Source organism: Phyllobates terribilis, unplaced genomic scaffold (assembly GCF_046119375.1).
Source record: "Phyllobates terribilis strain yellow unplaced genomic scaffold, ASM4611937v1 Scaffold_1__5_contigs__length_1240528914, whole genome shotgun sequence".
Taxonomy (NCBI): domain Eukaryota; kingdom Metazoa; phylum Chordata; class Amphibia; order Anura; family Dendrobatidae; genus Phyllobates; species Phyllobates terribilis.
Genome location: NW_027362761.1, coordinates 211,915,488 through 211,940,306, shown reverse-complemented (window position 1 = coordinate 211,940,306; position 24,819 = coordinate 211,915,488). Strand labels below are relative to the sequence as shown.

Here is a 24,819-nt window from a genome sequence, read left to right as displayed (position 1 = left end):
GGAGATAATCAGGGTTATACAAATACTAGTCTGTCCTTCTTGAAATACACATATATTCACAAGTCAACAGAAACACAATAGTGTATTTCTATTGGCTTAACAAATCTAATCGTCTGGCTGATTAAGATTTTAAGCTGTATCATCACAGTCCCAATTACTAAAAGCTTTAGTAGTTTCTCTTTGTGTCATCTATTACCTCCTCCTCTCACCATAGACTTTTATAGGCAGCCAGTGTAATTCGATCCTTCGCTGAACAGATATCTGTAGGCATACCGTATTTTAGCAATTTTTGAGACTGAAAAATTAGTGGAGGGTGAGAAAAAGTGACTGATGTGTGCACGGTATAATTTTTCTGTATCATAAGATATTTTACAAAGGATCTTACACAGTGGCATTTGTAGAAAGTTGCAAGAACAGTTACAAGTTACATCATACAAACAGTAAAAAAAATGTAAACATTTCAGAAAAAGGGCAGGGAGTTGTTACAGGGACAAGCTTTGATGCAATATTAATTTAGATTCCATAAGAACCTAATAACTTTATTTCCAATGCCAAAAACAGTGGGAAGACAAAAGATGGATGGATCTGCCCTACATCCAAACTTGTTTACAGTCTGTGAGGGAACCATAAGTGAGTCAGATATCAGAGCTTCCAAGTGGAAATATAGACCATGAAACATCAAAACATGTTATTTTAAAAATATATTTGTTATTCAGTGCTCCCACAGACAAATGAAATTCTATTACAAAACGACAGGGCTTGTGTTTTCTGGCAAACATCTCATAACATAAAAATAGTGCAGTTGAGTCACAACTAAACAGATCCAACATCATCACATATTGTACTCCATCTCTGCACCAAGTCTTCTCGTTATCAGCCTTATACATCTTAAAATGGGCTTAGGTCTGGATGTAAAAGCAAGCACTTTGGGCATGCATTCTAATTTATTACAATTAGTGTTGAGCATTCCGATACTGAAATATCGGGTATCGGCCGATATTCGCGGTATCGGAATTCCGATACTTAATTCCGATACTTTTGCAATATCGTATACCGGAATCGGAAGTTCCCATAATGCAATGAGACATTTTCATTTTATTCAGCCAATGAGGATCCTAAGAAGTGTGGGCACATCCTGTTAGGCATGTAGGCATCTTAACTAATGGCATGGCTGTGATTGGCTGCTGAAATGATGTCATGATGCACTATAAAAGCCACCGCCGCCATTTTGAGCTCACTCTGCTGTGAATTCAGTTAGGGATAGGACGCTGTTGTTCTGAGGGACAGTTTTAGCTACCTATTTGCTCTATACTGCTTTACCCAAGCTACTTTCTAAATCACTGTGCCTTGCAGTGCTAGTGCACAGTTCCCTGTGCTGTTCACCGCTGTCTGCAAGGTCTGTGTGTGTGAGTGCAGCTCACCCTGTAGTGTGTGCTTCAGCCAAGTCTGGTTGTAGTGCACTCAGTGTGTGTCACTGCCTCATACATTGTCCTTTTTTGCCAATTCATAATTTTTCCTGATATCTCCTATTAGTGTGGTGGTTCCATCTGTATTCAGCTAAATTGGTTCCAAACACACTATATAGGAGTAGATAGAGACATTTTTTTCCGTCTTGCAGCACTAGTGCACAGTGCTCTGCATCTGTACTGTTCACCGCTGTCTGCAAGGTCTGGTGTGTGAGTGCAGCTCACCCTGTAGTGTGTGCTTCAACCCCGTCTGGTTGTAGTGCACTCAGTGTGTGTCACTGCCTCATACATTGTCCTTTTTTGCCAATTCAGAATTTTTCCTGATATCTCCTATTAGTGTGGTGGTTCCATCCGTATTCAGCTAAATTGGTTCCAAACACACTATATAGGAGTAGATAGAGAAATTTTTTTGGTCTTGCAGCGCTAGTGCACAGTGCTCTGCATCTGTACTGTTCACCGCTGTCTGCAAGGTCTGGTGTGTGAGTGCAGCTCACCCTGTAGTGTGTGCTTCAACCCCATCTGGTTGTAGTGCACTCAGTGTGTGTCACTGCCTCATACATTGTCCTTTTTTGCCAATTCATAATTTTTCCTGATATCTCCTATTAGTGTGGTGGTTCCATCCGTATTCAGCTAAATTGGTTCCAAACACACTATATAGGAGTAGATAGAGAAATTTTTTTGGTCTTGCAGCGCTAGTGCACAGTGCTCTGCATCTGTACTGTTCACCGCTGTCTGCAAGGTCTGGTGTGTGAGTGCAGCTCACCCTGTAGTGTGTGCTTCAACCCCGTCTGGTTGTAGTGCACTCAGTGTGTGTCACTGCCTCATACATTGTCCTTTATTGCCAATTCATAATTTTTCCTGATATCTCCTATTAGTGTGGTGGTTCCATCCGTATTCAGCTAAATTGATTCCAAACACACTATATAGGAGTAGATAGAGGAGCCTTTCTGCAGCCTTGGGCCCTGCAGCCCCAGCCAGATTAGTATTAGCCTATTTTTTGCAGCCTCATCTATTGCATTGTAGGTTACCTTCCTACATTGTAATAGCTACAAAAAGTTTGTGATACTATCGTTATTACATCTTTAGGCACATCCAGTGTCTTTTTGTGACAAAAAAAAACCTAAATAAAGTTCACCAAACACTCCACTTTACAGTTGTGTAGGCCACATTAGCTCATATTAAAGTCTAGTCCACACTTTATAAAATTAGTGTTTCTTATACCTGTTAGCAGCTGTTCAGGAATAAGCACACTAAGCCCTTAGTACTTTTCTGCCTATCTTTATCAGTCTACCAAGATGAAGAAGACAGGGAGTAAGGCATGTGGTCGTGGGCGTGGAGTTTCTGCAGGGAGAGGACGTGAGGATTCTGTGCCTGCAGGGAGAGGACGTGGGGATTCTGTGCCTGCTGCGGGCACCAGTGACTCAGCATCCCCCAGTTTTACCAGGGAACAGTCCTTTATGCGCAGCTTTGTAGGAGCTAGCCGTACCCCACTGCTGCGCGAGGACCAAATTGAAGCCGTTGTCGGATGGATGGCAGCTAACGCATCGACTTCAATTAGTTCCAGATCCTCTCAGGTCCTGAGCACTGAAGAGCACCCATCTGTCTCTTCACCACCTGCCAAATTGCCCAGGCAGTCAGAGAGCCCTGGACAGGAGCCATCTCTACTTCTGTTCTCTGAATCTCTTGGCTTGGAAAGAGGGGGCCAGCCAAGCAGAATTTGAGAATTTGAAGAAGAGGTAGTATGCAGTGATGCGCAACCGTTTTGTCTCTCTGAATCTGAAGAGGCGGGTGGGCCAGTGCCTATGGTCAGCAGCACACCTCAGTACGCATCAGATGATGAGACTCAGGTGCCACTTTCTGGTGCGTACTGTGCTGTCGAGACTACCCAGGAGAAGCAGTTGTTTGAAGAGGGTGGTGTAGATGATGAGGTCCTTGACCCATCATGGCGTGAGAGACAGGAAGGTGGTGGGAGCAGCTCTGAGGAAGAGATTCCCCGAACGGCCCAAAAAGGAGGGAGAGGGAGGGGGCAGACTTGGTTGCCTGTAGCCTCCACTTCGGCACCCATTAGGAGCATGGCTCTTCCAAAATCCAAAGCGGGCGCTCCCAAGACTTGCAGTGCCTGGTCCTTTTTTGACACAGTTGCAGATGACATTTGCTTTGTCAAATGCAAGCTGTGTAATCAGAAGGTGAAAAGAGGGAAAAGTGTCAGCAACCTCAATACCACAAATATGTGGAAACATGTGCGGACCAAGCACGTGGTGGAGTTACACAAACACACTGAAGACCTAGGCCAACCTACAGCGCCACCTACCACCTCTTCAGCTCGTGTTGTAGCCTCTTCCTCCAGCTCACACACAGCTGGTTCGGCTTCCTCACAGGATCGCCATGGAAGAATCTCTGGCACTGTTGTACAGAGACACAGTGTAATTCCACCCACAGCACCACTTTCCCAGTCATCCTCACACTCCCAGGCCAGTCTACAGCCATCGTTAGCACAGGCATGGGAGAAAAGGCGCCCATACTCGGCAAACCACCCCCGAGCACAGGCTCTGAATGCTGGCATTGCTAAACTACTGGCCCTTGAAATGCTATCATTCAGGCTGGTGGAGACTGACATATTCCGTAACTTTATGGCATTGGCAGTCCCACAATACAACGTGCCCAGCCGCTTTTATTTCAGCAGGCAAGCCGTCCCTGCCCTGCAACATCATGTGGAGGGAAAAATTAAACATGCGCTACAAAACGCCGTCAGTAGCAAGGTCCACCTGACCACTGATGCGTGGACCAGTAAGCATGGACAGGGACGATACCTTTCCCTCACTGCCCATTGGGTAAATGTTGTGGAGCCGGGTACAGATCTTGAGAGTGGCGCTGTACGTGTTCTGCCAACTCCAAGGATTGCAGGAATCCAGTCTGTACACATTGACTCCTCCTCATACTCCAGTTCCTCTGAATCAGCGCTGCAGGAGCCGTCACGGTCTACCTCCACATCGACCCGTGAACGGTTACCTGTTATGATGACCGATATGAGCACAGCCGTGGCCAAACGTCAACAGGCCGTATTAAAATTAATTTCTTTGGGGAATCGAAGCCACACAGCGCAGGAGCTCTGGAATGCCATCAAGCAGCAGAGTGACGTGTGGTTTGTGCCAGCGAATCTCCAGCCAGGCATGGTAGTGTGTGACAATGGCCGAAATCTGGTGGCAGCTCTGGGCCTAGGCAACCTCACTCACATCCCATGTCTGGCACATGTGCTCAACTTGGTCGTGCAGAGTTTTTTGAGGGACTATCCGGATCTTGATGCACTGCTTCACAAGGTCCGCATAGAGTGCGCTCACTTGCGGCGTTCCAGCAATGCAAGATCACGCATTGCAGCTCTGCAGCGCCGATTATGTCTTCCGGAACATCGCATCATATGTGACCTACCCACCAGGTGGAATTCAACGTTACATATGTTGGAGAGGTTGTGTGAGCAGCAGGCAGCAGTAATGGAGTACCAGCTGCAGCAGGCGCAAACAAGTCGCAGTGCGCGCCGTTCACACTTCACCACCACTGAGTGGGCCTCTATGAAGGACATTTGCCACGTTTTGCGTGCCTTCGATTATTCCACGCGGATGGCGAGTGCAGATGATGCACTAGTCAGCATGACTATCCCCCTTATCTGCCTGCTTGAAAAAACACTGCAAGCACTAAGGGACAAGGTTTTGGAAGAGGTGGAGGATGAGGAGTCACAAATGCCATCTGCTTCTCTACAGTCTGCGCAACGTGGTTCCTCACAAAGGCCTAGGCAGGGGACACTTTGTGAGGAGGATGAGGAGGAGTCAATGGATGAGGAAGACATCTGTCCAGAGGAGGGAGGTACACAATGCTCTAGTAGTCAGTATCTAGAGCGAGGGTGGGGTGATGCAGAGCAGGCAGAGATCACGCCTCAAGCAGGGGACAGCGTTTCTTGGCCAGTTGGCAGTCTGCAGCACATGGTTGATTTCATGCTGCAGTGCCTGAGAAACGACCGCCGCATCGCCCACATTCTCAACACGGCTGATTATTGGGTGTCCACCCTCCTAGATCCTCGCTACCGGGACAACTTACAAAGCCTCATAACACCGTTGAACCGGGAGCGTAAAATGCGGGAGTACCAAGACGCACTGGTGCATTCCATCATGTTCTCCATTCCAACCGAGAGCAGTGCTGCTAGTGCTTTACAAAGCAGCTCAGTGCGTCGAGGCAGTGGAGGAAGCTCTGCACAAAGAGGGAGCAGAAGCAGCGCCTCAGCACAAGGCAAGACCAGTATGGCCGAAATGTGGCAAAGTTTTGTGTCCCCGCCGCCACAAATGTCTACACCATCACAGACGGCTCCAGTCAGCAGGAGGCAACGTTTCCGTCAGATGGTGACAGACTACATGTCTTGCCCTCTTAGTGTACTCCCAGACGGCTCTTCTCCCTTCAAGTTTTGGGTCTGTAAGCTGGATACATGGCCAGAGCTTAGTCAGTATGCACTGGAGGTGCTAGCTTGCCCTGCTGCTAGTGTATTATCGGAACGCGTCTTTAGTGCCGCAGGTGGTGTACTAACAGACCGTCGCATGCGACTATCCTCCGATAACGTTGACCGGCTTACTTTTCTCAAAATGAACAAGGCCTGGATCTCTCATGAATTTGCCAGTCCTCTTCCAGAATAAATAATTGGTTGGCAACAGTATCCAGGTCTCCTGTTCTGTTCATGTTTCTACCACCTGAACTGTAATCCCTGAGCTCCAACACCGCCAGTTGGCGCTCGGAAGTGCCGTCTGCACAGTCAACACTTGCTGCCGTGTTATTGGGGTTCAGTAACGTCAGCTGTTCCCCTGCTGTGCGGACGGCAATTTCTCCTGCTCTGTCCACATCCACTGTACTACTGATTTAAAACCTCCTCCAAATACACCTCTGGCTCCTCTGTTTTCAGTATTATCCCTGAGCTCCAACACCGCCAGTTGGCGCTCAGAAGTGCCGTCTGCACAGTCAACACTTGCTACCATGTTATTGGGGTTCAGTAACGTCAGCTGTTCCCCTGCTGTGCGGATGGCAATTTCTCCTGCTCTGTCCACATTCTCACTACTACAGATTTTAAAGTTGCTCCAATTACACCTCTGGCTCCTCTGTTTTCAGTATTATCCCTGAGCTCCAACACCGCCAGTTGGCGCTCGGAAGTGCCGTCTGCACAGTCAACACTTGCTGCCGTGTTATTGGGGTTCAGTAACGTCAGCTGTTCCCCTGCTGTGCGGACGGCAATTTCTCCTGCTCTGTCCACATCCACTGTACTACTGATTTAAAACCTCCTCCAAATACACCTCTGGCTCCTCTGTTTTCAGTATTATCCCTGAGCTCCAACACCGCCAGTTGGCGCTCGGAAGTGCCGTCTGCACAGTCAACACTTGCTACCATGTTATTGGGGTTCAGTAACGTCAGCTGTTCCCCTGCTGTGCGGACGGCAATTTCTCCTGCTCTGTCCACATTCTCACTACTACAGATTTTAAAGTTGCTCCAATTACACCTCTGGCTCCTCTGTTTTCAGTATTATCCCTGAGCTCCAACACCGCCAGTTGGCGCACGGAAGTGCCATCTGCACAGTCAACACTTGCTGCCGTGTTATTGGGGTTCAGTAACGTCAGCTGTTCCCCTGCTGTGCGGACGGCAATTTCTCCTGCTTTGTCCACATCCACTGTACTACACATTTTAAAGTTGCTCCAATTACACCTCTGGCTCCTCTGTTTTCATTCTTATCCCTGGGCTTCAACACCGCCAGGTGGCGCTCGGAAGTGCCGTCTGCACAGTCAACACTTGCTGCGGTGTTATTGGGGTTCGGTAACGTCAGCTGTTCCCCTGCTGTGTTCACGGCAATTTCTCCTGCTCTGTCCATATTCACTGTGCTACTTATTTAAAACTTGCTCCAATTACACCTCTGGCTCCTCTCTATTTTTATTCTTATCCCTGGGCTCCAGCACCGCCAGTTGGCGCTCGGAAGTGCTGTCTGCACAGTCAACACTTGCTGCCGTGTTATTGGGGTTCGGTAACGTCAGCTGTTCCCCTGCTGTGTTCACGGCAATTTCTCCTGCTCTGTCCATATTCACTGTGCTACTTATTTAAAACTTGCTCCAATTACACCTCTGGCTCCTCTCTATTTTTATTCTTATCCCTGGGCTCCAGCACCGCCAGTTGGCGCTCGGAAGTGCTGTCTGCACAGTCAACACTTGCTGCCGTGTTATTGGGGTTCGGTAACGTCAGCTGTTCCCCTGCTGTACGGACGGCAATTTCTCCTGCTTTGTCCACATCCACTGTACTACACATTTTAAAGTTGCTCCAATTACACCTCTGGCTCCTCTGTTTTCATTCTTATCCCTGGGCTCCAGCACCGCCAGTTGGCGCTCGGAAGTGCCGTCTGCACAGTCAACACTTGCTACCATGTTATTGGGGTTCAGTAACGTCAGCTGTTCCCCTGCTGTGCGGACGGCAATTTCTTCTGCTCTGTCCACATTCTCGCTACTACAGATTTTAAAGTTGCTCCAATTACACCTCTGGCTCCTCTGTTTTCAGTATTATCCCTGAGCTCCAACACCGCCAGTTGGCGCTCGGAAGTGCCGTCTGCACAGTCAACACTTGCTGCCGTGTTATTGGGGTTCAGTAACGTCAGCTGTTCCCCTGCTGTGCGGACGGCAATTTCTCCTGCTCTGTCCACATCCACTGTACTACTGATTTAAAACCTCCTCCAAATACACCTCTGGCTCCTCTGTTTTCAGTATTATCCCTGAGCTCCAACACCGCCAGTTGGCGCTCGGAAGTGCCGTCTGCACAGTCAACACTTGCTACCATGTTATTGGGGTTCAGTAACGTCAGCTGTTCCCCTGCTGTGCGGACGGCAATTTCTCCTGCTCTGTCCACATTCTCACTACTACAGATTTTAAAGTTGCTCCAATTACACCTCTGGCTCCTCTGTTTTCAGTATTATCCCTGAGCTCCAACACCGCCAGTTGGCGCACGGAAGTGCCATCTGCACAGTCAACACTTGCTGCCGTGTTATTGGGGTTCAGTAACGTCAGCTGTTCCCCTGCTGTGCGGACGGCAATTTCTCCTGCTTTGTCCACATCCACTGTACTACACATTTTAAAGTTGCTCCAATTACACCTCTGGCTCCTCTGTTTTCATTCTTATCCCTGGGCTCCAACACCGCCAGTTGGCGCTCGGAAGTGCCGTCTGCACAGTCAACACTTGCTGCGGTGTTATTGGGGTTCGGTAACGTCAGCTGTTCCCCTGCTGTGTTCACGGCAATTTCTCCTGCTCTGTCCATATTCACTGTGCTACTTATTTAAAACTTGCTCCAATTACACCTCTGGCTCCTCTCTATTTTTATTCTTATCCCTGGGCTCCAGCACCGCCAGTTGGCGCTCGGAAGTGCTGTCTGCACAGTCAACACTTGCTGCCGTGTTATTGGGGTTCGGTAACGTCAGCTGTTCCCCTGCTGTGTTCACGGCAATTTCTCCTGCTCTGTCCATATTCACTGTGCTACTTATTTAAAACTTGCTCCAATTACACCTCTGGCTCCTCTCTATTTTTATTCTTATCCCTGGGCTCCAGCACCGCCAGTTGGCGCTCGGAAGTGCTGTCTGCACAGTCAACACTTGCTGCCGTGTTATTGGGGTTCGGTAACGTCAGCTGTTCCCCTGCTGTACGGACGGCAATTTCTCCTGCTTTGTCCACATCCACTGTACTACACATTTTAAAGTTGCTCCAATTACACCTCTGGCTCCTCTGTTTTCATTCTTATCCCTGGGCTCCAGCACCGCCAGTTGGCGCTCGGAAGTGCCGTCTGCACAGTCAACACTTGCTGCGGTGTTATTGGGGTTCGGTAACGTCAGCTGTTCCCCTGCTGTGTTCACGGCAATTTCTCCTGCTCTGTCCATATTCACTGTGCTACTTATTTAAAACTTGCTCCAATTACACCTCTGGCTCCTCCGTTTTTAGTATTTACCCTGGGCTCCAATACCGCTAGTTGCTGCTCAGAAGTGCCGTCTGCACAGTCAACGCTTGCTCCAGTGTTATTGGGGTTCAGTAACGTCAGCTGATCCCCAGCTGTGTGTCCGGCAAATTCTCCTGCTTTGTCCACATCCACTGTACTACGGATTTAAAACCTCCTCCAAATACACCTCTGGCTCCTCTGTTTTTAGTATTTACCCTGGGCTCCAGCACCGCCAGCTGGTTCTCGGCAGTTCCATTGGCTCTTGTACCTTCTGCTACCCATCCGGGTTCCAGTACCGTCAGCTGGTCCTCGGTAGTTCCATTTGCTCTTGTATCTTCTGCTACCCATCCGGGTTCCAGTACCGTCAGCTGGTTCTCGGCAGTGTCTTTGGCACGGGTACTCCCTCCTGCCCAGCCTGGTTCCAGCACGCCAGCTGTTTCCGGGTAGTGTCAACGTCACTTTGCCTCCAATGCGTTGTCCTGTCGTGTTGCGGTCGGGTTAGCCGACTCTATGGTGCCTGCAGTTTAGGTGACTCCTATGTGGGCTGCGGGATCTGGCAATGAAGGCTGGTTCCATAGTGCCAATAGGACAAGCACCCCCTGTAGGACTGTGGGTTTTGGTAACTGCGGCCGGCTCGCGGCCTTGAACTTTTTTTTACATGGGTACCTTCTGCTACCCATCCGGGTTCCAGTACCGTCAGCTGGTTCTCGGCAGTGCCTTTGGATTAGGTGCCTCCTTCTCGGTATCCAAGTTCCACCAACGTCTGCTGGTCCTTGGTAGTGCTTTCTGGCACAGGTACCTCCTGCTTAGTAACCGAGTTCCAGTAACATCAGCTGGTCCTCGGTAGTTCCATTGGCTCTTGTACCTTCTGCTACCCATCCGGGTTCCAGTACCGTCAGCTGGTCCTCGGTAGTTCCATTTGCTCTTGTATCTTCTGCTACCCATCCGGGTTCCAGTACCGTCAGCTGGTTCTCGGCAGTGTCTTTGGCACGGGTACTCCCTCCTGCCCAGCCTGGTTCCAGCACGCCAGCTGTTTCCGGGTAGTGTCAACGTCACTTTGCCTCCAATGCGTTGTCCTGTCGTGTTGCGGTCGGGTTAGCTGACTCTATGGTGCCTGCAGTTTAGGTGACTCCTATGTGGGCTGCGGGATCTGGCAATGAAGGCTGGTTCCATAGTGCCAATAGGACAAGCACCCCCTGTAGGACTGTGGGTTTTGGTAACTGCGGCCGGCTCGCGGCCTTGAACTTTTTTTTACATGGGTATCTTCTGCTACCCATCCGGGTTCCAGTACCGTCAGCTGGTTCTCGGCAGTGCCTTTGGATTAGGTGCCTCCTTCTCGGTATCCAAGTTCCACCAATGTCTGCTGGTCCTTGGTAGTGCTTTCTGGCACAGGTACCTCCTGCTTAGTAACCGAGTTCCAGTAACATCAGCTGGTCCTCGGTAGTTCCATTGGCTCTTGTACCTTCTGCTACCCATCCGGGTTCCAGTACCGTCAGCTGGTCCTCGGTAGTTCCATTTGCTCTTGTATCTTCTGCTACCCATCCGGGTTCCAGTACCGTCAGCTGGTTCTCGGCAGTGTCTTTGGCACGGGTACTCCCTCCTGCCCAGCCTGGTTCCAGCACGCCAGCTGTTTCCGGGTAGTGTCAACGTCACTTTGCCTCCAATGCGTTGTCCTGTCGTGTTGCGGTCGGGTTAGCCGACTCTATGGTGCCTGCAGTTTAGGTGACTCCTATGTGGGCTGCGGGATCTGGCAATGAAGGCTGGTTCCATAGTGCCAATAGGACAAGCACCCCCTGTAGGACTGTGGGTTTTGGTAACTGCGGCCGGCTCGCGGCCTTGAACTTTTTTTTACATGGGTACCTTCTGCTACCCATCCGGGTTCCAGTACCGTCAGCTGGTTCTCGGCAGTGCCTTTGGATTAGGTGCCTCCTTCTCGGTATCCAAGTTCCACCAACGTCTGCTGGTCCTTGGTAGTGCTTTCTGGCACAGGTACCTCCTGCTTAGTAACCGAGTTCCAGTAACATCAGCTGGTCCTCGGTAGTTCCATTGGCTCTTGTACCTTCTGCTACCCATCCGGGTTCCAGTACCGTCAGCTGGTCCTCGGTAGTTCCACAGCTTTCTTGTACCTTCTGCTACATTTCCAAGTTCAAGCTTTTTGAAATGGTTCTTGGTAATCACTCTGGATCTCCCTGACGAGGACCCTGAAGACGAGGACCCTGAAGACCAACCCTAAGAAGACGAGGACCCCGAAGACAATGACCCTGAAGACGAGGACCCTGAAGACCACCCCGAAGAAGACGAGGACCCTGAAGACCACCCCGAAGAAGACGAGGACCCTGAAGACCACCCCGAAGAAGACGAGGACCCCGAAGACGAGGACCCAGAAGACCAACCCGAAGAAGACGAGGACCCCGAAGACGAGGACCCCCGAAGACGACGACCCTGAAGACCACCCCGAAGAAGACCAAGAAGATGACCCTGAAGAAGTTGACCAAGAAGACAAAGAAGAGAAGACAAGCACCAAGATACAGAAGAACAAGAGATAGAAAACCAAGAAGCAGAAATACAAGAAGCTGCAGAACAAAAAGCGGAAGAACATTAAGCATAAGACTAAAAATCAGAGCAAAAGATAATATCTAAATTATAAGCAGAAGATGACTAAGCAGTGTATGGGGGTGAGTCCGTTCCTCCTCGTGGTGCCCCTGGAAAAGACCTGCTGCTGCAGGCCAAACTGAACGCGGACAAATCCTGTTGTAAATCTTTTGTGACGGGCAGAACGAAAGGTGTAATGTTCAACCTTTTATAGATAACAACTACAGGAATGCCTGTCACAAATAAGAATATGATGAAGAAGAAGAATATGAAGAAGATGAAGAAGTAGAATATGAAGAATGTAAAAAAAAGAATAATACGAAGAAGGTGAAGGTGAAGAATAAGTGGATGAAAAAGATGCTGAGGATGATGAAGGAGAAAGTGTGGGAGAAGTAAAAAAGAAGGTGAAGAGCATGGAAGTAGTGAAACATAAATATCTGACAAAATATAAAAATACTTAACATAGTTAATATTTCCGTAACTCAGAACATAATAAAAAAATAGTAATTCCTGCTATTCCATTTGACTGGGCTAAACCTCTATGCCTTTATTGTCTCCCCCACCTCCCCCAATACATTCTACATTATTCTTAGTTGTTTTCCTTCATGTAGAAATAACCTACAAGGAAAGAAAGGGTTTATTTTAATTCCGATATTTATGTCCCATTGACATGCATTGGTTTCCGGTATCGGAATCGGCGATATCCGATACTTTTTCGGTATCGGTCCGATCCAATCCGATCCGATATTTCCCGATATCGGAAGGTATCGCTCAACACTAATTACAATTCTTAAAATACATTTTTTTTTACATTTTCTATAAAATATAAGTGTACCAGCTACTGTATAATTTGTGGTGCTGGGAGGAGCAGTTTTAGGTATTTTAAAGTCCTCCATACACATTAGATAGCTATTGGCCAAACAACATCTTTAGATACTTTAAAGTCCCTTGATCATTTGGCCGTCAATTATGTCTCCTAACTCCACCATACACTGGAATACTCAACTGAGAACCTTTTTGTTCTGTATGAGAGAGACTGCCAGACTTCTCATGCAGGGGCTTATCTATGGGGAGAACAAAAGGATCCAGTCTGTTGGGAAAATCCAACAGGCTGAATCCTTTTCTACTTCAACAACATCTATTAGGGAAGAGTCCAGAGACCATCTTTTACATTAGACTGTCGATAGATCCTGCTATCGGCGGATTCAGACAATTTTAGTATAATGGTAATGGGGCCCTTGAATGTCTTGAATTTTCCATCATATTTCTTGATTTACTCGGAAAGTGCGCTGTTTTGCAAGTACTGGTCAATCCGTAATAAAGCCTACAGACATAACTAGGCACACCAGATACATCCACTAGTAGAAAGCATGGTTTCAGAGTTTTTGCTCCTCATCAGTACAGAGAAGGATTCTAGTTTGTTGGAAGATATACTTTTGGAGCAGCTCTGGAAAATTACTATTTCTTCTTATGGAGACACAGTTGATGCAGGGAGTCTTACAGGCAATGTTCAATTGGAAAAAGTATGCAAAATAACCTTCCTCCAGAAGGAAGAAAGCTGTAGTTACCTATAGGTGACATTAGACAAACAGCTTTTTTAATTTTTGGGGGGAAGAGCTATTTTTATTAGGAACCATTGCTTGTAAATCTCCTCACACTTGCTGAGTTTCTTTAAGGAGAAACATCACCTTACAAGAGTTGTAAAGGGTGTAATTCTGCAAATAGTAGAATATTAATGAACCTTTTCTTTAGCCAATAGGCATCAATGTGGTTTCCCATGAATATGTTGGAGAATTTTATGTTCCATAAATATATTCCAAATGTTCCAAAGGCTTCCTGTGCTATCCCATGGTCTCTGGGAGAAGGGCTGTACCCCATCTCTTTCTACAGACGATATTAGTTTATAGACTGTTTTTTGTCTTTTAACTCTTATTCATTACAATTCACCTAAAACACTCACCTTACTGTGCTTAGTATACAAATAATACAGAAAGAATCTGTGTATTACCAGTATGGCAATTTATAAAAATACCAAAACAAATAACTACAATGCTTAAAAATAGAAAAAAAACACAATGAATCAGATTTATTATTACTCATTATGCTCCTTACAAATTAGGTTATTGTATCTCTTTTAGTGCAGCATCGCTAAGAGACAATACTGTTTTAATGCATGAACAATTAACCACAATTTGCTTTAACTGAAATCTGTCACCATGTTTTTGTCACCTAATCCTAACAGCAGCATGTTATAGAGACAGAAACCCTGATTCCAGCGATGTATCACTTACTGAACTGCTTGCTACAATTTCAATACAGTGTTTTATCAGCAGGAGAGTATCACTATAGGATTAGTAAACCTGCTGCCATGTAGCCCTCCATATTTGTAAACTCTGTATAACCCCGCCCCCACCATTGATTGGCAGCTCTTAGCCTATGCACAGTGTACACAGAAAGCTGCTAATCAGTGGTGTGGGTGGGGTTATACAGAGCTCAGCATTCAGAGAACTGGTAGTTCTGCAGAAGATAAAACAAAGATTTCATCAATATCATTAAATTCACAGAATGAAGATTAATTGGGAAAAACATATTAATTAGATCAAGTGATCTCCCAGTACTTAATTCCAATTGCGAATATTGTTATGGAGCAAGGTTAGAGTAGTCTCCATAATCAATAAATGGCTACAAAAAAACACTGAAGCTATATACTCAATACATTTAAATCTTTATTTAGAAAACTACAATTTACAACAAGTACTAAGTAAAAAAACATACAGAGGTGCAATCCAGAAAGAACCACAATGTAGTCCCTACATACAGAGCTTCAGAGATTTGAATCATTACCCACAAGTGTGTGTTATATATGGGATAAGACAACTAGTACTGAGCATACATTCTGTCAAAGTATGAATAACATATAGATAACCCCATATATCAGTGAAATACCCAAGGCTAGATATAATATGAGTCATCTGGAAATTTAAAGGGGTATTCCCATCTCCAAGATCCTATCCCAATATGTAGAAGGTGCAATAATAATAATATTAGCAAATACCTCCAATTAGAAATGTAGTATAGTTTTTCTGATTCGCTATCTCTTTCCTCATGTGCAGGCATTGCAGGACGTTAGGTATCCATGGTTACGACCACTAGCAACTCGCTGTCACTATCATCAGTGGTCGTAACAATGGATACCTAAGGTCCTGCAATGCCTGCACATGAGGAAAGAGAAATAGCGAATCAGAAAAACTATACTACATTTCTAATTGGAGATATTTGCTAATATTATTATTATTATTATTACACCTACTACATATTGGGATAGGATCTTGGAGATGGGAATACCCCTTTAAATCAAGTGATCAGACAGGCTGCCAAGACTCAAAACCGCAATGCCATAAAGGGGTTTAAAAAAATGTCACCTGGGATGAATCCCTTAATTTCCATCAGCGTGCACAGATTAACAGATACAGAATACAGCTTGAATCACGCACCTATAATGAATAGATAGTTTACCCATAAGTAAGACACCTGTAGAGGTCCGGGAAAGACCCTTGTGACGCGCGTTTCATGTTGGCTTTATCACAACAAGATACCTTGTTGCGATAAAGCCAACGTGAAATGCGCATATTCTGTATCTGTTAATGTATGTTTTTTTACTTAGTAATTGTTGTAAATTGTAATTTTCTAAATAAAGATTTAAATGTATTGAGTATATAGCTCCAGTATTTTTTGTAGGTATTTAGAGATTTCATCAATACTGCACCAAGAAGCCCACTAAGTGATACATCGCTGGAATCTGGATCTCTGCCCCTATATCATGCTGCTCTAACATGGGATAGCAAAAAAACTAAAGAAAAATTCCTTTAAGAAGACTTTATTTCAATATACTTTGTCACACATTAGCATCAGATTTGCAGCAAATGATTACCTTCAAGACTTTTGCTAAGAAAACATCTTCTAGATGCGTGGCAAATCCTTCACTTATCCATTCTTCTGTCCAGTCACGTGCACCAATGGCCAACCCAAACCAAGCATGTGCGATTTCATGGCAGACACGTGAAACACAGAGCTGATTTCTTCCAGACAGAACACTTTGTGTTAGATAAATAATGTGTGGGCTGGGTCAGAAAAATAAAGAACAAATTACATATTAACTTGTTGCAGCATGAACATCTCATCCATTATGTCCTCTTTATTAGCTTTATCATCATTCACATATGAATGCCAGGTTCTTGCAAGTAAATTTGCAACACAGAAACAATCTTATTATATAGTATATATACACAATCATGAGAAAAAGTATGTATACCCTATTTAATTGGTTTTATGTATTAAACATAAAACATTTTCTTGCCTGTTTTTAAACAATGTTTTACTTCAAAGAAAGGATCATCTGTGATCCCCTGCTGAAATATCTGTATACTCATTTGCTTCCTCCCCTGACCAGGATCTGTGGTATGATCAGACCATGTTCCTGTATGGTCAGACACAACCATTACACAATACACAGCAAGGGCACATTTATAAGATTATCTCAGCACAGGAACATTTTATTTAATCACATCCAATTGCGGAATTTATTATTATTCCAAGATCTATTGATTAAAATGAACTTTTGTTTGTGGGAAAACCCCTTTAAGTCTATAAGAGCCAGAACGAGGCATAGACTTACATTGAAAGCTTGTGACCATTCACTCTGACTTCCGGTCAGTCAGGAGCTGTGGTCACAAGATCGTGGAATGGGATCAGAGCGGTGCCGGGAAGAGCAGAAAACAGTGGCTGGTAAGTATATTTCTCGAGGCAAGGAACAGACATTAGTGATATCACTCCAGCGGTAAAATATAAAAAAAACACCGAAGTGGTGCTTTAATGTTAGCGAATGTGAGCTAGGTAGTTAGATGCTTAAAGGTTTCCTTGGGTACCTTAGTGTCCTCATCAACTATTATGCGCATTGCTCTTGGAGTGATATTTGCTGGTCAACTACTCCTGAGGAGAGTAATAACGGTCTTGAGTGTTTTCCATTTGTACACAATGGCCAGAATTCTGGCGCAAATCGATTTGAAAAATGGCAACATTTTTGCATAACCCAGAGTTGCGCCAAAATTTTGTAACTTTTTGCATTACCATGCCAGTTCCGCCCATCTCTGCCAAAATGAACAGCACTGGGGCAGGTGCAGAATGGGGGCATGACACCACAGTTCATTAATTGGAGTAAGATTAGTGGAGAGGCACATGGAGGCACACTCCACTTGTCAGAAGCTTCTGATTCATTAAAAGGCATTCACATCTTTGGAGTGTGTGACTCCAACACACCCGCTCATCAGAACTGACGCTCACAATGGTGGTGATGAATCGATGGAAATCTGTCCACGTTTAGAGATGGTTGTGTACATTTTTTTCAGCCTGAAGAGCGTCAACAACTCTTCTTCTAAGGTCCTCAGAAAACTACTGTTCGTGCAATGACACAATTGCAAAAACATATGTTGCGAAGATCAGACTGTGCTAGGTCCCTGTTCTTTAAAGGGAACCTGTCACCAGAAAAAAACTGCTGATATGGTCTTACTCTGAAGGTTAATAGCGTTATTAACCTGCCTGGTGCCCGCACTTAGCCTACGTCTGCGGGAAGAAAATTAACTTTATTCCCCCGGCAGCGTTCCGGTTTCAGTCATGGGAGCAGTGACGATTCAGCCATCACACTGAGTATAAGTAACCGTGCACCCGGCCCTGACAAACAGCCAGCCCCAATGCAGAGTCAATGTCAATCAGGGCCAGGAGCGCGGTTACAGCCGTCGCTGTTTATGCTCAGAGTGGTAACTGATCTAGCTCTGGCGTCGCCCTCATGACTGAAACCTGAAGACTGGGCAGATTAATAAAGCTATTAACCTGCAGATTAGCCCCATATCTGCAGGTTAAAGGGGTTGTCCGGTCAAAAGTGTTAAGTCTGCAGTCACTCTGTGTGATTGCAGACTTATGAATTCCTTCAGCGCACGCACTGTGCTCTGCAGGGATTCGCCGGTATGATACCCGAGATCGGAGGCTATGTATATGTTGTATATACCCCCAGCCATTCAGCGCCACCTCACTCCATACACTTGTATGGAGCAAGGCCACGCCCCATCTAGTGACACAGACGGCCGGTGGCCACGTCCGACTAGAAGGTGCGGCCTCGCTCAATACAAGTGTATTGTCAGGAGTATGTTTAACACCCTCCACTACTGGGTCTCATACCGGTGAATCCCCACATCGCACAGTGCCTGTGCTGGGGGGATTCATAAGTCTGTAGTCACACAGAGTGACTGGAGACTTAACACTTTTGACCGGACAACCATTTTAATTGTGTTTTTTTTGGTGACAGGTTCCCTTTAAATAAAACAGAAGACTAATTTCACCTTCATATATGCTAATACTAAAAGTTCACATACTTTTGCTACTAACTGAGCTATATTATGGGATCATTTCATAATTCAAAAAATAAAAAAGCCTAATAGTGTCACGCTAGATAAGAGAAGGACCAAGTGTATGATGATGAGAAAAGGGGGGAAAGCCAAACAACTAGGGAAAGGGAGAGTGGCGACCCCTAGGCAGATCTTACTACACCCTGACTCCCCTACCGTCCCTAAATAAGTTCCGCACCTAACACCGAGCAGGAGCAACAGAAGGTGGAAATCACTGCTGGGTCCTAGTGAGCGAAAGATACCACTACACTACAGAGATGAAAGGATCAAGAAGGTGTCTGCAAAGCCAAGTGCAGTGACCTTTTACCGCTGGACCCAGAACTACTGTCTGTCAAACCCGACACACCCATGACAAATAGTGACTCATTTGTTTTATTTAGTTCTCTTCATCTACTTTTATGACTTGTATGAAAATCTTATGTCATTTTAGGACAAAGATATACAGAATTATGGAAAATTCTAAAGAGTTTACAAACATTCAACCACCACTGTATATACACACATGTGTAGGTCAGCTATGATGGTAATTATATCATCTTATGTTCTTGCTACAGTGGTACCTGAAGGAGAACGATACATAGGCAGCAATTGAACTATCAGTTCTTGAAGTTGATGTGTTGACAGCATTAAACATGCCACCTTGATGATATGGTATGATGGATAAGTTTCTGTCTTTATTTCTCGGCACTGAGGACACCAAGAAATGGGCAATGTTGAGGACTGTGGACGCAGTGGTTGACCAAGGTAACTTGGTGCAGCAGATAAAAGACACATTATGCTTACTTTCCTTTGAAATCAGAAGTTGTCCAGTTGTCATTAGGTAGGGCTTCTAAGAATTATGTTATGCTGTTATGCACACGCCCGGGCTAAGCGGCGTGTGCGTGTGATTGTAGTGATTCCACTGGACCGTGCCGGAGAGTGAATGCCTGGAGGGGCGTGACTAAGTATTCACCCGATCCGACCAGGGTCGCACGACGGCATACGACGCCAGTGCACCAAGGAGGAACCGAGCAGAGGGACCAGGTGCTACTCCAGGACAGACCCCGGACACGGCTGTTGACCCACACAGGGGAATACAGGAACAGGCTGGTAGGCTGGCACACAGACTGGTGGGTATAGGCAGGCACGACTGGTATGCAGGCAGGCGGGTATGCAGGCAGGGGGGTAAAGGCAAGCACAGCTAGAGTGCAGACAGGGAGGCACTAGCAGGTAGGAACACAGGCGGGATAGGACCCAGTACACACCGGGACTCAGGAACAGGCAGGTTAGGCTGGCACAGACTGGTGGATATAAGCAAACACGGCAGGTATGCAGATGGGTGGATACAGGCGAGTATGCAGGCAGGGAGGTACTGGCCGAAAGGACGGGCTGGAGCACAGAAAGGTTAAGACCCAGTACAGACTGGGTCACAGAACCGCAGATGCGGTAGACAACCACAGCAGAGAGGGAACGCCCGAAGCAGTGGGCAAGAACAGAGCAGGACGGGTTTGCAGGAGCAGCGAGCACAAGCAGGGCAGGACAGGACTGCCGGAGCAGCGGGCAGAAGCAGGGCAGGACAGGACTGCCAGAGCAGCGGGCAGAAGCAGGGCAGGACAGGACTGCCAGAGCAGCGGGCAGAAGCAGGGCAGGACAGGACTGCCAGAGCAGCGGGCAGAAGCAGGGCAGGACAGGACTGCCAGAGCAGCGGGCAGAAGCAGGGCAGGACAGGACTGCCAGAGCAGCGGGCAGAAGCAGGGCAGGACAGGACTGCCAGAGCAGCGGGCAGAAGCAGGGCAGGACAGGACTGCCAGAGCAGCGGGCAGAAGCAGGGCAGGACAGGACTGCCAGAGCAGCGGGCAGAAGCAGGGCAGGACAGGACTGCCAGAGCAGCGGGCAGAAGCAGGGCAGGACAGGACTGCCAGAGCAGCGGGCAGAAGCAGGGCAGGACAGGACTGCCAGAGCAGCGGGCAGAAGCAGGGCAGGACAGGACTGCCAGAGCAGCGGGCAGAAGCAGGGCAGGACAGGACTGCCGGAGCAGCGGGCAAAAGCAGGGCAGGACAGGACTGCCAGAGCAGCGGGCAGAGGAGTCAGAGCAGGCTAGGCTGAGTAGGGGGGACAGGGCTCTGTTCACACGGAACAGACAGGAAGGGAAAGGCAGAGCCAGACACCCACAGGGTACTTGCAGTGAAGTAGCGAGTGGACCACAAACTCACAAACGGGAGTACAGAGACAACAAGCAGGAGTTAGGTACAAGTTCAGACTCTGCAGAAAAAGGAAGGGAACGGACATAGAGGAAAAACAGGTAAAGGATAGGAGAGAGTTCAGACTGGAACTGAGTGTACGGAGGAGACCGACACTGCAGCGGGATACAGGAGCGGGTCTGGGAATACGGCCCCCAGAGAGGCAGGATGAACAGGCAAGAAGCGTGTACAGACAGGACAGACAAGATACAGGAGCGGGTCTAGGGAATCGGCCCCTAGAAGGCAGGAGGAACAGGCTAGGAGCGTGTTCAGACAGGTCAGACAAGATACAGGAACAGGTCTAGGTAATCGGCCCCTAGAAGGCAGGAGGAACAGGCTAGGAGCGTGTTCAGACAGGCCTGGAAATACAGCCTCCAGGATAGGCAGACAAGAGAACACAGAACAGGACCTGGCACCTTCAGAGTGCAAGCACACACTGAAAGAAACACTATGCTCAGGCAGGAATAGAAGGGAGCTGCTGAGCTATATACCAAGTGACAGACAGCAATAGGCTGAGGACGCACAAGGGGAGTGACCCACAGCAGGTACAAAAGGCAGGAAGTGATCGGGCGCCGCCCTTAAGCAGCAGAAACAGACACAAACAGACAGCATGGAGGGAAGCCAGAGAGACATTCTGGACAGGAGATCAAGTGCGCCCTCTTGCACAGTGGGAGATGGACCACCATGCAAGGACGCCGCCAGGTATGTTACAAATTACACCTCAGGGACATTCTCTTTCATATACAGGGAGCAAACGTATAGTAGATTGCATTATATCAGTAATGTAAGAAAGCCTCTTACATATTGTACATTGCAGTATACCATAAGTTACATACCAAAAGTTTACAGTTTTGAGGGGATGTGAGGTTCTCTAACTTCATCACCATCTTTAACTCCTCCTCACTAACTCAAAGAGCTGTAAAGCGATTTACTCATTGCTGTGCTAATAGCGCACATAGAGATGCAGTCGAAGACACTAAATTATTAAATCATGAAAATGAACTACCCAATTTTGAAAAAGAAAATATATATACTGTAATGCAGCGACTTGCTGCATTGCTAGAAAGTCCAGGGGGTGTGCTCTAGCTGACCATTTACCTCCCCCTCAGGTGACTGATCACGTGACTGTGACATCATCACGGGTCCTGTGTGCACAAAAGGATATATAAACCCTGGTAGTTTTGAAACAGGGAGAGAAAGAGTGGCCTGGTGAGGCCTAGAGAGTGAGGCCTGGTGAAGCCTGGAAGGCAGAGGCTGGATCCCTGTGTTTTGAAATGCCAGTAGCCTTGGAAGGTGAGAGGCCTGGTCCCTGAGTGGGACTCCACTAGCCTGGAAGGCAGAGGCTGGATTCCCTGTGTTTGAGATACCAGTAGCCTTGGAAGGCACGTGGCTTTGAGACTACGTCTGGGAAGCCTTAAAGCCACAGCTGTGGCAGAACCGAGCGGACAGAAGCAGCTACGACCCGGCAAAGGTAAATCGGCGCTATAAGTGAATATTGTTGCTGTACCTTGCTGAAGGCTGTATCTGGAGCCAAGTGGGCATATCTGTCACTGGAAAGGCTCTTGGATATTATATGTGTAACATGTCGGCGAGCCACTGAGATGGACTATGTTATGAGTGGTTTATGATATGTAATAAACTGCTGGACTGTGAATTACCGGGAAAACGTTGCATGTGTGCTTTAATTGACCCGGTGAAGTGAGTGCCCCCAGCGTGATGAATAGCGCTACCTTACATGTGGTTCGAGAATGCGGGCAACTGCAGCCTGGTTGCTAGGGGTAACGGCACAGGACAACGAGTGTGGATGCAAGCATCTTGCTGTGGCTCAGCGGGGTCACGAAGATTAAAGCATCTGGCTGTAACTCGGCGGAGTTACGAAAATGGTCATCGCACTCAAACTTGGTTTGCTGTGGCTTGGTGGGGCCACGAAAATTTTCCGGGGAGAGCGGTGTGAAGTGTCTAGTGTGAACAGTGTACCGCGATGGCTATGAATGGAGCAGTATCCCCAGACGGAATGGAGAAGTGGTTAGATGACCGGCTGCAAACGCTCTTCAGCAAAATAGAGTGTTCTGAAGAAATGCAGGAGCAGATAAAGATGACTGTGAAGGGAGCAGCAGATGAGACTGAAACTGCTGAGTGGTTAAGGTACCTGTTAAAATTGCAGCAACAGGACATGGTGCAGGAACGGCAGGAGCTGTTGGCACCGTATAGAATGGCGGCAGTGGACCATTCTGTGAGTTCTCCGGGGGCGCCAGTATTGTCCCAGAGTGCCTAGGGAGGTGGTAAGAGATGTTGTGAACTGGGTTCTAAGACTATCGCAGGTTTTTTTTTATTTTTAAAAACCCTCTACAGGTGTGGATGTCCAAAAGGGGGCGGAGTCTCAAAAGGGGGCGGATTTTCAAAAGAGCGTGGAGTATAGGAAACCAAAATTGGTTACTGGTTGTGGGTTGGTACCGCCTAAAAATGACAATTTCACTGCTGATAACGGAGTAGCTCCAGTAGAAGGGGTTGACGTCAAAGTGGGAGGTGACTTGTTGGTCCACAACACCATGGGGAGTGACACAGACCCCACAACTGATGGTGACACTACGAAAGTAGAAAGAGTTCAGCCAGGAAGAGATAGACGAGGTGAGAAAGTCCCCCTCTCGTCGTCGACGGCGCAAGGGCCACAAAAAAGTTGCTCCTGTAGCCGTTGCTGAAAGCGCAAATAAAGAAAATGTAATGCTGTGTGCTTTTATTCCGAGTGTGGATCCTCCTTTAGAAGCAGAAGAGGAGGTGACGTTGCCAGTAGCAACCTCCGGTACAGTACTGAGACAGAAGGATCAGGATCCGACAGCCCTGAAAGAGGAGGCGGCCAGTCATGACCAAGAGCTGAAGCCTATCAGGCAGCAGTATAAGAGTGACGTGCAGCAACTAAGGAAACACTTGGAGAACGTGTCCTCAAACCAGCTGAGCCTGGAGACTGAAAGGCAGAAAATAAACCAGGTTGTGAGGAACTTACAGCGAGAACTGGAGGAAAGCAGCAAGGAAGTCAACCATTGGAAGGAAAGTTACATAAAAATAAAGAGGAGGTTTTTCAGTTGGAGCTTGACAAAGCGGAGTTTGAAGATGAGTTGTACGAGTTGAAAGATCGGTTCTACCTGGCACACTTAGAGCTGTTGCAGGTGAAGCAAAAGCTGGATGAGGGACTACACCAGAGGGATAGGGAACGGTCTGCCTTAAAAGAGGCGCTACAGGATGAAGTTTCTGGACGTGACCAAAACCTAGAACGACTGCGCGAACAGTTCAACCGGGAGCTGTGTGACTCCAAGAAGGAGTATGGTGAACTCATGAAGGAGCTGCAGCAATTCTAGGACCAAGTAAAGCCTCTAATGCAGGAGAAGGAGCGGCTGGTGGACTCTCTGTACCAGCGAGACCGGGAGCTATCCGCCCTGAAAGAGGCAATAAAGATGAAGTGTCTGGTCACGACCGTGAGGCAGAAAAGAGGCATGAAAAGTTCAATAGGGAACTGCAACAAATCAAGAGAGACTATGAGGATCTCCTCAAGGTTAAGGAAAAACTAGAGGATGATAAAACTGATGCAGAGCACATGCGCCAAGTGATTGAGACTACTCTACAGGACACCCGTGCTGAGAATGATGATCTTGGCAGAAAGATCCCAGGTCTGGAAGCTCAGGTGAAGGAGCTGCAGACGTTCTGTGGTGAACTCCATAGGGCAGAGACGTGCCTTAAGGATAGAATCTGCAGGATGGAGGAGTCCATCGAAGGAAGGAGGTATGAAGCAAATGCTTCTTCGGATAATGCGAGCTTGGGTGATTCGGTGGATGTGAGAGCCGAGATCAAGGAGCTCAAGGAGTCGCTACAAGCCCATTTGAAGCAAGAGAAGCTTGAGAGACTGGCTGTCGAGAGCCGAGGGGGCGCATTGGAGACAGAGAGCTCTGAGAAAATTCTGCTGATAAAGGAGCAGTTGAAGCCGAAAGAGATTTAGAGATGGGCTGCTGAGAGGCGAATAGCTGAGCTAGAGAAAGAAGTTGTTGAGCTCAAAGGTCGCCTGGCAAAGTACCAATCAGTGAACAAGGCCTCCTTGGAGAAGGGCA

The 24,819-nt window shown here is 47.3% G+C and overlaps 1 protein-coding gene across 3 annotated transcripts in view; it reads right to left on the bottom strand.

The window, feature by feature from the left end:
• The window catches only part of AOPEP (aminopeptidase O (putative)), a 731,576-nt gene that overhangs the window by 371,257 nt on the left and 335,500 nt on the right, over nucleotides 1–24,819 (bottom strand). For all 3 annotated transcript variants that reach the window (XM_073670973.1, XM_073670974.1, XM_073670975.1), the window contains exon 6: nucleotides 15,977–16,166. In XM_073670973.1, the coding sequence (XP_073527074.1) occupies nucleotides 15,977–16,166 (190 nt within the window). The remainder of the gene's footprint in view (nucleotides 1–15,976; nucleotides 16,167–24,819) is intronic.